The following is a 16,917-nucleotide window of genomic DNA, read 5'->3' as shown; positions in this document are numbered from 1 at the left end:
CCACCTTGGGTCTGCCCATAGAGGTAAGCAGAAACGTGAYGTGATAACACAGAAGCCACTGAGACTCAGGTCCCATACTCTAAAGGTCATCCAGAGCACAGCATATGGCCAAAGTCAGTTGATAATGCAGCAATTACATCCACTGAAACTAAAGTCAAGCCCCTACATTCCCTCCCATTGACTTTCCCAAAATAAAACCCTGTCCACAGCTTCCRAAGAGTCGCAAGAGAGCGTTTGATCATTTTGCAGTGACCCGATGAAGATTAGACTCAGCATTTCCAGTCCTCAAACACTAGAGGGAACATCAAACTGCAAAGGCACCCCCTGAGAAGACCCTGTTCCAAAAGCCTTCGGGAGAGCTGCTGCAGTCCGATGCTGCATGGACATGCAGCGAGCAGCTTCCATCACTGCCAGGGTATAAACACAACCTAAAAAGCTACAGAAGTACAGCTACGTGCAAAGCCATCACTTCCTTCATCAAAATGTTCTATTGGGAGCTGAGTGTAATRTTTTAAATTTTTAAATCACATGTACTACTTCAAGCTTCTTAGATGTTATGAGGGTTTATCCTTCAAATTTGGGCCTGAAAATGCACCTGATAAAGGGTACACTTTAGCTCTATTAACAGAGATCTGAAAAACGAAAGAAAATCAATGAAATAACAACAGGAGCCAAACCACCACATTTTTTAGATTAACATTAATAGAAAATCTAATTAATTAAACAGCTCCTGCTAGAGGAAAGTCAAATTAAGAAACCAAGTGGGGGGGGAGGGGTGTGAAGAGAATGTAATTGTGGGGTTTTTTTCTTGCATTAAACTCTTTTCCTTGCAGTTAATGAAACCTTGCTGTTATTTGGTGTTATTTGGTCTTCAGGTTCTAAATCAACTTCCAAGTAAACATAAAGGCACTACGAAGACAAGAAAAAAATTCTGTTTACTGCTGGAGCTATGAACCTTCTTCACCATCAGCAATGTGCAAGTTGAGGACAGAATGCACCAGAATAACAGTACACGTTACTAAGGCTACAGTGGTACCATTAGGTTAATTTGATTATTGTAAATTCAGAATGCTCAGTTTTAAGTTCAAGCTCTTAATTAGCAGCAAGATAAAATATTTACTGCCAGTGTTTTTGGGCGCCGTATTTTTGGCAATATATTTCATGCCTCATTTGCTACTGGAATTATAAGCTTTTCAATTAGTAACTCTGCATTTTTCATGACAAGAAAATATAATTTTTCTTTAAYAGCATGCTGAGGCTACACTGCATCCTACTAAAAGCACTCGAATTAGATAAGAGAAAGTTTATTAATGAGTCATGCAAAGGCTTTAGCGTGATAAATGGCACTCCTTCATTCACGGCGATGAAACAACTTCCGCACAGCGACGCAGCCRCGCTGGATTTGGCCTTGCAGCTCCCTCCGTCCTCTCTCACAGAATGGCAACGAAAGCCAAACACAACTGCCCGGGCTGGCACAGCTCCGTGAGCCTGATGTCCATAAACTCAGCTCAAAAGATCTCACTCCTGTGCCCGGACTGCCCACCTCAGTTGAGCTTGGCCTTCTTGTTTTTTTGTTTGTTTGTTCTGCCTCCCACTTTCATCTGCTTAATGTGATTAGATTAAGGCTGGGGTTGTCCTCCAGGAGCCTGCACAATGCTGCTGTAATATACTGAAATTGCCTGAAGACTCAAAGAACATCAGGTTATAGCCTAACCTTGTGCTAATCCAGACCTGTTCTCCCACACTTAACCTAAAGTACAACATTATGAAGAAATAAACAAAGAGGTTTTGCTTACTTCTTAAAAACACTTTAGATTCACATCCTGAAGTAGCTGCRTAGATATTTAAACTAGCCATGAAGTCTAAATTTAACCATTTAATTTCAATGTGATAGACCACACAAGTCTTCTTCTGTCATAGAGGAGGTCCAATTAAATATCACTCTTCCCCTAAATCAGCACTGTCCATTGATATTTGTTAAGCTTGCTGATCCAGCAATCTTTAAGGCATACAGCAAGATGAATAATAGAGATTTGTCAGTTAATAACCACTATAATTCAAGTATGTCACACAGAATTGTTTTGTTTAGTAAACAATATGCTATCTAATTACCCTGCTCAATCATAACAGCACATATCAAGAAATACAGAAGGCTTTCTTTTTAAATTGTTTTACTAAAGTGCTGTACCACATAGGTTCCAGAAAGTTTGAAAATACCACTTAGCTCTCATCATATATGACAATCACATGGATTATATCAATGAAACAAATGAACAGTATCTTTTTTCTTACTTTTAAACCAGACTGTTGACAAGTTAGAGAAGCACCAAATTCACCTTCTCTAATCATGTAGTGCAACGTGYACCACTCCAGCAGAGTACATTACAGATGCTGTGTAGTGTTAGGTCTGATTTATGGCACGTTTGGGGGTTCTGTTATAAAAACATTCACATTTCAAATACAGGCCGAGGGTCGCTTACCCACTTTGAACAAAGTTTTTTCTGCGAAACAGGTCAACGTAAGTATTTCCAATTTGCAACAGAGTAAGCACTACAAACGGCAGCCTGTTAAAAATTACTTAAATTGCTTTAAAGAACCTCTTGATTCTTTCTTGGTGTTTGGTCTTTTAAAGTAAGTAGGACAGAGAAATTGCTCCTAACAGGAATAGACACCAAGGCATTCAAATGTAAATTACCATTTTGTATTTGAAAGACACTTAGTATTATCCCAGTGACTTTCTAAAATGTCACAATATTTGCTTTCCCAGCACTTAAGCTAAAAGGCAGATTACTTTCGATGAAAGTGTCAAACTCTGCTCCCTATATAATGACATCACACTTAAAACAATAATGTCAAGGAAGAATCCWTCCCATTACTTCTTTGGTTTCTTTAAGAAACGATATGGAGAAAAAGAAAAAAGAAAATAGGGAAAAAAGGAAAAAGGTAGATCAGAAAATAAAGAATGATTAAGAAATAAAACTTTTTTAGAAAGAAAGGCAAACAGGAATATTATGTTGAAGTGTTTGTTTTCTGCTAGCACCATTGGATAGATTCACTTCTGAACTGCTCAGCATAACAAAAGTGAGGGGCCAGAAGCACCAAGTTACAGACCTGCACAAAGGTGGCTATTAGTAACAGCAGAAAAAAAATCCAACCACAAATCTGGCCAGCCCGTGCCCTCTGATAAATGCTTGACTGCAGACACACAGTCCTGTCCCAAAAGGAGTTTTCATATTGTTGAGCAATTATGTTTTCYGCTGTACAACAAAACCACCACAGTCCATCTTCCTTTTTGACAGCCGGGAGAAATAATCCCTTTCTAACACTAACAGCCTCACTCTCCATGTGGTTTTTCACAATGTACTGCTTTTCTCAGCTATATGGTTTTAAAGGCTTATAACCTAATAGGGAGACATACATGATAATCCAAGCTTACAATCGGTATGAAGGCTACTTATCTCACAGATTTACAACACAGCCTCTATTGSTTATTCATCTGCAGGGGCTCTGGAGCAGAACTTTTAGGTACAAATTTTTTTTATTCCTTCTATCTTATTAGTGGTAAACTGCAGAACACAAACACAAACAAGACTAAAAAATCTCAGTTAAACACTCAGACACCATCTTTCAGTTATTTGGGATTTTTTGGATTTATTTTTTGGTTGTTGTTGGGGTTGTTTTTAAATAAATTACCAACAGGTTAATTCCAGAGAAAATACACTTAAACACAGSAAACAAAGATATAGGGCTACTTTAAAAAGAAAATTAGGTGGAGAACAAGTTGCTTAAAATAAATGGYGAGCCTCTCTTTAGCTAGAGTGGCTTAGAAACAAATTTTCAAAAACATATTATCAAAACCCTCACAGACCAAAAGCAAAAGGCTAGTGCAGGAGAAAGAAGAGACTGTCAAGCACATGGAAATCACACACTATTTATTGCTAATACTTTCTTCATACTTGTTAAGGGAGAAGACAGGCATCCATTAGTTGTTATCTTCTGTCATTGTTTTCTTATGAATTATTTCCTGCTTCTCATGAGCTGACAAAATCACTCAAAATGAATTTTATACTACAAGTAATAAAATTCCCGTTTTAAAAGAGCCCTCCTTTTACTTGCAAAGATAAAAAAAAGCCTACATTATTTTACAGAAGAGAGTAAAGATTTTAATCAGAAACATGGGACCACTTCCAAACAACAGACTGACAGAGACAGCCTGCCATCTCATTWAAAAAAATCTGGTTCACTAATTAACAAAAAAAGTCAGGGCTATCATGGTCTCTTGAAGGAAAAGAAAACAGAAGGATTAATTTTTGCAAAATATTTAATGTGAATTCCCCCCACCTTTCACTGGCAGGAGGCTTCTACAGGCCTGTGCTCTGGCCTGAGCCTTTCTCCAGAGACAGMTCAAATTCACTCACACTAACTCAACATGTTAACCTAAATGATCAAGCAAGCAGGTTCAAAGGGAAAGCGCATGGTGCAAAACACATCCAAACAATAGGATCCCTGAGATTAGCTCAGCTGGTTAGAGCCTGGTGCTAATAACACCAAGTTTGTAGGTTGAATCCCCATATGGGCCATCTTTTTAAAGAGTTGGACTGGATGATCCTTGTGGGTCCCCTCCAACTCAGAATTTTTTGTGAATCTGTGAAAGTGTGGAGGGCACCCAGAAGGGACACAAGYGCTGGCAGCATTGCATGCTATTGCCTACAAGAGAAATTAAATCCTGGTGGGGAAACAGCTGCTTCTGTGGGCTCAAATCCACAATAATGACTTCCAGCAAGGACGCCCCACATCAGCCATCAAGGCCTTCCTGACCTACCACTGGTTCACCAGGCAAGAGCCACCACTAGGAACATCCTCCCACCCACCACCCAGCCCATAATGCCTCTTACAGGGACTACAACTCATCTATAGGCATGTGCTGTGTCTTCTCTGACAATGCTYTGATGCCATGGAAACAAACCTGTTTATCTATAAATGCTGAGACTGATGGGCTCAATATTCCAAAAAAGGCACCATACTCCTGTTGTGAAAACCTATTTAAGTTAACCCATTTTACAGGCAACTTGGACACAGAAAAAGCAATGGTCACATTTTTACTCCTTAGCACTGAGCTGCCCAAGTAATGCAGTTAGCAGCAAAAGGATGGAAGTGTCCTCCAGAAAGTGCATTTGTTGAAAGCCTCTGGCTATAGACCAAGTACCGAATTAATTTATGAATTAATAGCTTTCTGCTGCTTTGCTTTACCTTCTTGATCTGTAAGAAGATACCAGGCTAAAGAGGAAAGTACCATGTCATTACTGAAATGAAAACACTATGACAATTCTCTCTCTAAAATGAGACAAAAAGCCCCAAAGCACTCTTGGCACAGAGGCACCAGGCAACAGCACATCCATTATTTATCCCCATCATCACTTAGAACAGGTATGCTGCTACTGGAGGAAAAATAACGAACATTTCCATTAATTCCTACTGCTACCCAGCCCTCTTCCAGGACCAGGGTGTTCCAAAAGAAATATGTGCATAATGAACAACTACAGAGGTGAGCCCCAAGTATTTCGAACTACCCTGTAATGAAAAGGGAAAGCCCCTCCCCTTCTCTCTGCAGARCTTTGCTTCCACTAGTCACCAGGAACACAAAACAATCACTGTTAATAACAGGTGCCACAATGATCTATTTTTAAGTGGTGGAACGAGACACAGGCAGATCATGAGACAGGAAAGATTAAGAACGGGAGAAAATAAAAGCTGGAAGTATACAGCAAAAGGTTAAAAACATGAGCAAGAAAAGGAAATTATCTTCAGAGTCTTCTATGACATCCTGTGCTGCAGCACCTGAGTAAAGTCGGAAATGTCTGCATAGGAGAGAGTGCAGAGGTTAGGAGATGTTATTATTTCCAAACCCTTTTGTTTGCTTTGATAGAACTGTGAATTTGTGTTCAAAAGTAAGGAAAAACAAGCCTGTTTCATTAAAACCCATGCTCACTCTGCCTTCTCTTAYGCTAATAATTAAGTAACTCTAACCTATGTCAATGCCACTGGAATCCAGATCTGATGGCAGAAATGCTTCCACTGAGCTTACCTACCAAGTACTGAGACATGCACATGGGTTAATTTTCATTTTAAAGCAATTTGCTGAATAACAAACATACAAAATATCAAAAGATAAACCTGTCTTATTTGATAACCAGAAACAGTAAATTAGTAGAAGGCTAAGACAAAAAAAAAAGCAGAGCATCAAACCGCCACATCACAATAATTCCTGAGAAACACAGAGTGATTTATCATCTCAAATAAACACACTCAGTTTAGATACATTGTTCTGGGCAGACCTGAATGCTACTGATGGAGCTTACCAGCTGTATTACAAAACATCAACCCCCAAACTGGACAAAAGAGCAGCTAAAAACACTTACGAGCTACTGAGAAGTTATTTAAAGGTGATTCCCTCTGGTCAACATCCTGCGGTCGCTCCTTGTAGCCAATGAAGGTGCCATCGTTCTTTAACAGAAAATACCGTGGCCTCCATGTTTTGATGTATTCTCCTGGAAAGAGAGGATGGGCAAAGAGAAAGAACATTAGAAAACACCCCAAAATACTGACACACCAAAAATTTCTGTTAATATTGAAACTATATGTCATCCTGACAGCAGCAGTGTTAAGAACATTCAGTTCAGTCTGATACAAACAGTGGAAAAACACAGGCACTGAGTCACATACTGATAGCGACGTTAGCCATAAAAATGGGACTTCATAAAAGGTAAACAGCTATGCTTTGTTCTTCCATCCACTTCTATTTCCATTCAAATTCTGCAACATCTGCCTTAAAYGCATTTTAAATTTTAAAAAAATCAGAGCAGATGTCCTATGTATTATTTTTGCTATTGTCATTTTTCATACTGACAAGTGGAGAAATTTTTTTCATTTACATTTTGCAGTGCAAGTATTTTAAACAACAATGGGTAATTTACTAATTAGTCAACTGCTTTATCAAACCAACAGTCACTTTTAGACCATAAGAAGATAATTCTCTGCTTATGTTACATAACACTCACAACATCTCAAGCATGAAACACAAGATGATATATCACAATATGAAGGGGAAAACACTGGATGATGCATAGCCACCACAAAGTAGAAAACAAACATCTACTCTGRAAGATATGCCACCTTTCTTTGTCTGAGAAAACACCCATTGCTCACACCATGCTACTGCTCATCTGAGTAACCTGCACAGGTGACAGCTGTGTGACTGTTTTACAGCCACATTCAAAATGCCCAGCAGTAGAATAAAAAGGGTTCATCAAAACCCCTCTTATTTACCAGATTTATTCAGTTGGTCTCCAGGGAAGGAAGACAGAGGTCCCAGCTACAGCCCCTCTGATGACTGTCAGTATGCCTCAGTCTTTTGCTCATTGACCAGATCATCATTTTCTCAGACAGTCTCTCAAGAACCTCAAATAGCTTTTCACGGTGCCAAGCTGCCTCTCTCAATCCTACAAGGTTCTACAGTAATGTTTCAACTCAACTGAGTCCCCAAACCTTATTCACGATGTTATTCTAAACACAGTACTGGCCACAATTTTCCAATTSTGCTCACCCCAACAACTGATTTAAAATTTTAAAAGGAAACGGTCAACTACAAAGCACCCACTGCTGCACAACAACCGTACCCTCCTCCCTTCTGTATGGTTTCCCATTTGTTTAATGCTGGAGAGAAGATGAGGGTGCACACCAGGATCCCTTAGCAGCCTGCCACAGAGCAGGACCACACTTGTGCACCCTGTGATGCTGCCCTGCAGTGGCTGGTGCCCAGTGCCCATAGGTTCATCTGCTGGCAAGCTCTTCTAACAACCAAGAACAGTGAGAGGAGAAGGCTCACCAGATTTACTGGCTCTGGCAACCTTTTGCTGCTCTCCCATTCTCCCAGGCTCCACATACACTCTCCTCCTTTCCTGCTGCKCAGCTTTTCTTTGCCGGTTGATTTCTCTCCCAGCGAAGTGCACCCTGCCCCAGGAACTCCCTTGCAGCTGCTTTGTCTCCTTCCTCTCCCCACAGACCTCCTCCCCGTCTGCGGTGCAGTTTCAACCTGCTTCAGGCAGCAGCTGTGGCACTTCTCCATTCACACTCATCCTTCTCCCTCCTGCACACAGAAGCAGAAGCAACCCCTATGCCCACACCACACAGCCACAGGTGTGCACAGCCCTCAGCAGCTGCTTTCACCTCTTTAGTCCTTGYTGGGATTTCAATTTTCTAATCTAAAGCAAAAAACTAAAAGCTACTGAACTGTTAGAGAGTCACACAGAGCCACCTTTGCAGTGGCCATGTCTGCAGAAAATATCCATTTGAACTGATGAAACAGGTATAGGGAAAGAAAAAGGAGAGGAAAAGGAGCACAAACCTTCTCAGTGTTTCTTTCTAAGTRTTACACCAACCTAATAAGGGGTTTACAAAAGTGCCATCATCACTCCAGGAAATTCAGAAGAACTCACCTGTCATGGTTTAACATTTATAAGCAAGAAGGTAAATGTAGAAGGTTTCATTGTAATCATCTTTTGAATTCTGACTTTAATTAAAAGCTGAAAACTTTCTGGGATCAGCAGGAGATTATGAAGCCTTTCACATTTAAATTATCAGTCCAACTCRGCCCAGATCAGTGAGATTGAAGTAATCTCATTACTATTATACCACAGATGTGACTAGAGGGACAAGATACATGGCACACTCRGCCCAGCTCTTGACCAGAGGTTTGCAAGGAAGCAGGTTGGGGAGGTGGCTGCCCAGACTATCAGGATTTTGGAACTGCTGTTAAATACCTGACTCACTGGTATTTTCTTCTCTTGCATAWAGCACACCCAGGAGACGTAAGAACCACCACATATCCCTTACCACACCTGCATTTAGGACTAAATTCAGATTGGATGGGATAAAAAATATCTGAACAAGGACAAGACAAAACATCCACTTCCCTTACTCCCTAATTTATTCTACATGTCTTCTCCACTGGCATTTACAGAGGGGATATTTATTTTTTGAAGATTCTGAAATTATTAGCTGGTTATTTTCAGTGAAGTATACATAATTCTGCACAAAATTACACTGTACTCTCACAGGAGACTTTCTCTTAGATTAGATGCTTGTCTGGCTCTCATATTTTCTTACAGCTTTATCCCACCGATCTGCTTCTCTGTTAGAAACACATCTTCTAACAGGATTAATCACAGTTTTTAAAATGGTGCATTCCATATATATATAGCATCCTCCTCCACACTCACTTTTTCTGTGTGAAAAATCAAGGATTTCATTACCGCCAGGCTTTCTGCAGGGATCATTCTACTTGGATCTTCCTTTAAGGAGAGCTTTAGCTGGTTCTGGTTCCTGATCCACCTTTTTAATTTGAAAATAAGTAATATGATTTCATTTGAATTTTTTCCACATGTCTGGAGTTTAATGAATACTGTAATATGGCAAGTTGACATACTATTGATTATTGTTCTTTCCAAGGAGAGTATGAGGCACAATGCAGCATCTGTGGTATAAATTTTTATTATATAACACACTGAGGTTGAACTTCTGCATCCTGCAAAAAAGTGGAAAGACACTGCCCGGTGTGTGACTTCCCAAACAGATGATCTCAAAGTATAATTTTACATTCAAGCCTGAGCCAGATATCATTCTCTGCAGAAGCTGGGACACACAGATTCACCAACAGTCATCAAAAGGATGTACAAAGTGCATATTCTTAAGAAATAAATTTATATTTTTATRATTAGCTAAAAGACTATAAACAGCCTACAACCCATGAGGGCCACATCAAAGGGTGAGTGTAAATCTGAGTACTAGAGGCAAAAAGGGAGTTTGTCAATACAGACAAAAAAATAATTATGTGAAACTGCTGGGACAARGCTCTCTGAAAAATACCAACACCTTTTCCTTCCTCCGATATACTCAGCAAGCTATCATGCCTGAAGAGTGAACTGAGCTGTTTCAATTTTTGCCCTGTGTTCTTTGTTCCTGTTGCGGTTTTGTTTTTAAGAATCACAAGAAGAAGTTACTTGCAGTCACTAATATTAGCAGTTATGTAGTCACACTAGAAAGAATCGTACCGAGTACAGTAAATGCAAGCATGTGTGGCAAATTCTATCAGACAACACTAAAAAAAAAAAAAAGACCCACCATGGAAAAGTGAACAATTTACAAAGCAAAACATTTTTTCCTCTGTGATTCATTGCTTGTGTAATGCCCTGGCAGAGCCTTCTTTGTTTTCAGTAACAGAATGCTAACACTGCAGAGACAGGAAAGCAAAAGCATGGGTTATAAATCCTACATATAAAATCCTGGAACCAAATAGACTCCTCTGTAGCTTGCTAGCTTTATTATTTAAAATCTTTATGTACCATTCTGTTTACTCCAAGCAATTTCCAAATTGCAAAGATTCCCAAACTGTATATATCTTGAAACATACACAAAGATTGTTATAGACCGATTTCCCTTTATTGCCTTGTGTCTGCCCCCACACACTGCACATTAAAATACTTAACACACACTTAGAATGTAAATCCATCTCATGCCAGAAAAGCTTTTTCGCTGTAACACATACTGCAAAGCACACTTATGCCTGAATATTTTAGAAAAAGTTAAACACAAAACTCCTTTGGCTCATGAAAAGTTAATTCTACTGAGGATTTACAATAATGCAGGGTTAGATTATTTTCCTCTCCTCTCCACAACAGTATCTCACCGAATCTGGAGCTGTCTACCACTGATAGAGTGTCTAACATCAGAAACAGCTGCCACTCCCTGGGAAGCTCACAGGGTAAGTGGAGAATAATGAGCAGCAAGCACCAGCAGAACAAAAGAAAATCCATCTTTATTTACCAACTGCTGCATGCTTGTTGCTGYATCAAGCTCATTCAAAGCCAACACCACACCCTTTAATTCAGAACAGACTATATTTAAGAAGCCTCTGCTTTTTTTTTTTTTTTTTTAATCAACTCATACATACCAATGGTTTGAAAAAAAATCATTAGGTTAACCAAGTCAGTATCCAATACTACCCTTGATATTTACAAAAGCACCGGACCAACTATTAACTTTCTTATGGCCCAAAGTAACCAAGTAACAAACCCAGGAGCACTGACTGAAAACAAAGTCTCAGATGAAATGCAGTCCAGTGGCTACCGCAAATCTACAGCCAAATAATGCATTAAACTTTCTGCTCTGAGCATCAGAAGTAGCATATTTAATTGCATTTAAGCTCAACACACAAAAAATTAGAGCTCTTGAGTTATGCAAGCCTTCTCTACATTCCCACACGCTCTGATGATGTACGACACTCCCTGCTTGTACAGCCCCAGTTCCTGTCCGAGGGAACATGAAAGTTATGCCAATGCAGCGCTAATGTGCCACCCGTCAAAGGCGGAATGACTCATTTCTGAGCCTCAATGGCCATGAGAAGTGGTCTGCATCCTGTCGGCCTAATAAGGGCTCGGCAAAAAGATGCCAATTTCCTTAAGGACGTGAAGCTTTCAGGAGCTGCCATCTAGTTCATGCTGAGGAGTGGGACAGGGATTTACAGCTAGTTTTTACTGCTTGAGTAAATTGGGTAAGTGTCCACTTGCTTCAAAATGAGCTGAAATCAAAACAGATTTGGAAAAAGAAAGCAGGGCTTGAAAACTTGCCTTTGCATTTCTAAAGCATTCGGAAGCAAACCCTTTCCAAGTGCAGGGAGCTAATTCTGGATCTTAACGACCTGACATCAAACAATTAAGTCTAGGGTGACCCGAATGAAAACTCTCAGCTCAAATATGTTTAGTTTTTTACAAAAATAGCTGCACAGACACCCACCAGGCTGGTGCACCACTCATCATTTCCCCTTAGCAAACTGTCAGAACAAGATATTTAAACACAGTAGATTTTCAGCAGCTTGGCGAAATCAAAAAGAAAGGAAAAAAAAAAAGAGGTTATGTTAATGYCTTTCCCAACACGCTGGCGGAGAGAGGAGGACCTCTGGTTTGTCTGCCTATTCAGAGGCGCAGTGAAGGGGCCGGTTCTTTGATGGKTTTTTTTGGGCCCCTCTCTGGATGCCTCCTCGGCCACCGCCTCCAGCGTACAGCTGCGGAGGCGCTGCCTGTGCCTGGAATCTCAATGAGGGGCCGGGGCTGCCGCCGGGGCTGCTCCCGGTGGGGAGGTCACCGCAGCCCGGGGTCGCCGCGCCAGGCCAGCGCTGCACAACAGCTCGGCTCCTCTGTGCRTGGCCAACACTGCACAGCTCAGCATCTCCATCTCCTCCGTGCACGGCACGGCCCTAACGCAGGGTCCCGCGGTCTCAGCGGGCTGATCTGGGGCACGACAAATGGGCTCCCCACCTTCTTCCCCCGCGGGCAGTGGGACGGCTGTGCGGTGCATGGCCGTGACTGACGTGACTGCCAACAGGTTCAGGAGAAGCACCTCCTCCTCGGTTTCAGCTTTTCTAAACCTCCTGCCGTTTCTCACGCCCAGGGAGAGCTGCAATACAGGGCACCTGCTTCATTATCATATCTTGGGGGAATATGGGGAGGGAGGGAGGGAGGGAGAGGGGCGCTGGAGTGGGGCGGAGGGTGACGGATGAGCCGTCTGGCCTTAGAGCCACAAAGGGAGCCGTGCGAGGACAACTCCTGGTCACCCGGCATCCCACATCTGTAAATTAACTTCAAAAAGCAGTGCACAGTCTTGGCTTAGGGCTTCCCACAAAGCCATGTAGAAAAGCAAACGTACTGGAAGCTGCCCCTGTCTTTAGTTACACAACAGTGCAGGTGGGAAACATCTAAGGAAGGATACGGGGGCTCTGATTCACAAAGCTGGCCATGAGAGAGATGAGAGYTAGATTACCGAGAAAGAAAAACAGATTCTCGCCCAATACTTTCTCTATGCAGGGGATGGACAGCTACCACACTCTCAGATTCCATCTCTGCCAAAGGGTTCGAGATCACCAGCCAACACCACCACTGCAGAAGATGACACCTCGGTATTTTTTACCACTGTATTTCAACTGTATAGTTATGTAAAACTGAAACACGGAGGKTTATATTTTTCTTTTTTTTTTTTGCTGAATTTCAGTTTAGAAGGTCAAAAATGTTGCCATATTGCTTACAGCAATCAATTTAAGCAATACCAGATATTCCCAAAGGAGCAAAAGAGAATTAATCAGCATGTAAAAAACTCCTTACTCCTACCTTTGGCACAGCTTAGTCAGGCTAGTCCTAACCTACAGCCGTCTCCAGTGGGAAAAGATGTAAATGAAATTTCATTAAAAACAGCAGTTTTAAGGATAGCTACATAAATTACAGGAAAATATAAAGTGATTTCTTAAGCTATACTGAAAACAATCTCAGAGTGAATTGCATCTTCACTACCTCAGTGTGAGCAAAAGGACTTAAAACTACCATGTGTCCAACACTGTTAGAGAAATCTTTTCTGCAATAAAYTTGCATGCAACTACAGCATTTTAACAAAATAAAACATTCCTGTAACAGAAAGGGCYGTCATGTATTTCTCTGCTTTTGACAGGTGCCCAACTCTCTTCCATTTTTATAAATAAATAAAAATGACAGAGGAGGTGTCAGATTCACTGAACTGAATTAAGCATACTTAGAACAATTATTTCTCCCCAAGTAATTTTTACCTTGACACTTTGATGGAAAATAGCACAAGCAGCTAACAAGGYACTTAAGCTAATAAGCCTCTGCAAGTTTTTAAGTATCTTCCCTTAGARGAAGGAGGTAACTACAACTATTCCYCAAGCTCAAWCTGMACACAGTCAATATTTCTACAAATCACACTCTTAAATACACCCCATGTACTTATAAAAACAGTGTGACTTAGTCCTGMGAAGATTTTATGTCTACTACAAAGAAAAATAAAAACTAAACCAAAACCACCAAACACCAYACCCTGGTGTATTTGAACAAGGATGGGCTTTCTAGACAGCATCTGAAAGCTGATTCAATTCTTTTACCTCTTCACCTACGAATCCTTAGCTATGACTCTCGTGTTTATCTGAACACATGCCTGATTTGAATATCACAAACCCAGTTTTGTTCTTCAGTAAATCCCATTTAGGGACTGCCAGGGTGTGTGAGGGGACAAAGTAAAAAAACATACACAAACCAAAGCTCGTCCAGAACAAACTAAGATTGAAATCACAATTTTTTTAACTTGAATTCTTCAAGCTGCCTAAACATAAGGCATGCTCAGGAAAAGCATCATTAATTGATTAAAAATTATTTTAGGTCCCTCCCTTAACTTTACCCCACTAAAAAAAAAATAGGTGAGCCAAAAACTCGTGCAAGAGTGATTTTTATGAAGCATTTATTTGCTTTATGAACATTAAACCTGAAAAGTAATCAGCAGAGGTACCTCATTAAAATCCAAAAGTTGGTGAGGCTGAGAGATGACCTGGTYGCTTGGGGAGTGGGTAGCCATGGGAAAGCAAGAGCAGGGGAGGGGAAAAAGCAGGATACAACCATGAAGAAAACAGAAAACATCCGCAGCAAGGACTCCTTGAGTCCCTGGCTCGCTCTTCTAGGCTCCCATTATCACGTCATTGTGTCATTCACAAGGTGAATCAAAACCTCAGGGAATTGTAAAGAAATGGAGAAAAAAAGGCTAAAGGACATTAGGGGAGATTTATGGAAACAGCAGTATTTCTAAAACAGATGATATGGAGCAACCTCAGAGGCAGTTTGAAAAGGGGGAAAAAAAAAGCTCTCTTTGTAAAAACTAAGCTGCAGAACATGGACTTTGATAAATGGGCAATTTATGGAGAGTAAGAAATTAACACATCGGATTGTTATCCTTTAGCGTCTGGGTTAGAGTCCTAATTTTCAACATAAATGCACAGAGTTGTTTTCGGCCACTTAAAATAAAAGCTCTACCAGTAATTGTGTGATCACGCTGTGCATCAGGAAATTTCTGATAAGTGCCAAGAAAATAAAATCAATGTAGAATTTTAAACATGTTTATACAAACAGTTATYGAGTAAATATTTTGTAGAAAGATGAATGAAAGCTAAGTTAAGTAAACATTTCAATAGAAAAAATAAGCAACATTAAAAAAGTGGTGGTGTGGTGGTGCCTTTGCCTTCTTCATTTTGTAACTAGAAAGTCTACAAAATCCTGGAGGAGCACAAGGAGACCATGTTAGTTCTAATAAAAAGTTTCATTTATCTTGAGGCATTTAATGGCCATCAATGGAAAAATTAGAAGCACTTCCCAGAAAGCAAGTTCTAATATTTGTTATCATGGCAACCTCCTGGTTACGCCTCCAAATTTAGTATTCYACAGATAAGTTTTACTGAGTCACTACACCAAACTCAGCAATGAAAATCTCCTCCAGATAACAGGAGTGCTGCCTCACTTCAGAGGAATTTTGCAAGGTAACTTAATTGCATCCTGAGAATTTATTAAAGCAACTTCACCACTGAGTAGCGTAAGAGCAGAACTGCCACCACACTTCTGCTGCTAAGCTCAGCCGAGTAACACAGACCTAAGAAACTTTGCCAAGGATTTCTGTGCCTTGTACTGAGGTGTGTCGTCACAGTAAAGCAGAGCACAATCCACACTGTTGCCTCAACAGGGTCACAAGCTCAGTCAGATAYGCTGTTACAATTCATTAATTTTTATAATAGACATTAAAAATGTGAAGTCACAATATAATTGAACAGCAAAATTCCTGCTTGATTTCAGTTTAGTCCTGTAATATTAAAACATGTCTAAAATACAATAAAAACACATACATATAGTTACAACTGTTTTTTGAACCCCRAAGTTATCTATTATATTGAGCTYAYTATACTTCTCCCTAACAGCTCCAAGCTCTAGGAGAGATGCATTTCAGCCAGTCACACAAAAATCTGTTTCTTACAGAAGGAGGAATGAAATAAAGACCAGCCTGGAAAAAGACATAATGAAGACCCACCTACTTTGACACTGCTAACATAAATTAATTTTCTTGTTGCCAACACCATCTTGCTACACTAAAGTCACCTTTCATTTTAAAAATAGCATAAAAAATGAACTGTATACCCCACACAGAAGTGGAAAGCAGATGGACACAAAAGACAGGAGCTTGAATTACACTTTCCAGTCTGCACTGCCCCATCCATTTCGGAAGACATGGCAAAAATTCCAATCTCCTCTATTCCCCTACCTATCAGCAGGGGAAAAACAAACATCACCCACTAACCCCACCTTGCCCTAAACTCACACCAGTTTCTGTGSGCATCAAATCTGGGACTTGCCTCACAGGATCTTCTGAGGTCAGGGACTGCTGCATCAGCCCCAGCTTTCCTCTACRCCTGGTTTTCCAAGCACAGCACACTACACAACTACTCCTTACCACACACATTCCTTCATCCACCCAAAYCCTGAAAGCCCCATCCCATAACTGAGCACAGTCCACTCTCTGCAGTTCCACCTTCCCTCTCTCACTACGATGTCACTAAAAAACAGAAGCAAAACAAACTCCTAAACACATCCATTGCCCAACCCCATTACAGCTACCCACCAGGTGTACAACTTGCAACAACTACAGCAGCTGTCCAGGAAAGTCAGATTCCCACACTTCAAGTCTGAGAACCATAAATAAAGCTTTAGATTTATATGACAGCTTTTTGCTTTTGTTTTTGTTCTGGTTTTTTTTTTTTTTTAAGAAGAGAGAAAAAAACCTACAGGTCACCTGGGGTAACACTCCTGAAGGCCATCTGGGGCTACACTCGTGCCTCAGGGACTTCTGGCAAGGCACCCACACAGAAAAGCCATGCAAACCCTGCTCGATGCCTTAGYGCACACGCTGCTTACAGCATTTCCTGCCACTGCTCCGAGCTGATGCTTCCAGCTCAAGCAGCAGCTGCCGGGGCTTCTCTGCCCCCCCAGG

At 40.8% G+C, this 16,917-nt stretch overlaps 1 protein-coding gene across 2 annotated transcripts in view; it reads right to left on the bottom strand.

Annotated features, from left to right (window-relative positions):
* AKT1 (AKT serine/threonine kinase 1) overlaps window positions 1-16,917 on the bottom strand; it is a 77,686-nt gene that overhangs the window by 32,257 nt on the left and 28,512 nt on the right. For both annotated transcript variants that reach the window (XM_057384703.1, XM_057384704.1), the window contains exon 3: window positions 6,420-6,548. In XM_057384703.1, the coding sequence (XP_057240686.1) occupies window positions 6,420-6,548 (129 nt within the window). The remainder of the gene's footprint in view (window positions 1-6,419; window positions 6,549-16,917) is intronic.

The sequence above is a fragment of the Malurus melanocephalus genome, unplaced genomic scaffold, assembly GCF_030028575.1.
Source record: "Malurus melanocephalus ecotype Western Australia unplaced genomic scaffold, MMel_1.1 scaffold_738, whole genome shotgun sequence".
Classification (NCBI taxonomy): domain Eukaryota; kingdom Metazoa; phylum Chordata; class Aves; order Passeriformes; family Maluridae; genus Malurus; species Malurus melanocephalus.
The sequence above is the reverse complement of the archived record's forward strand: the minus strand, read 5'-3'. Positions and strand labels throughout refer to the sequence as shown.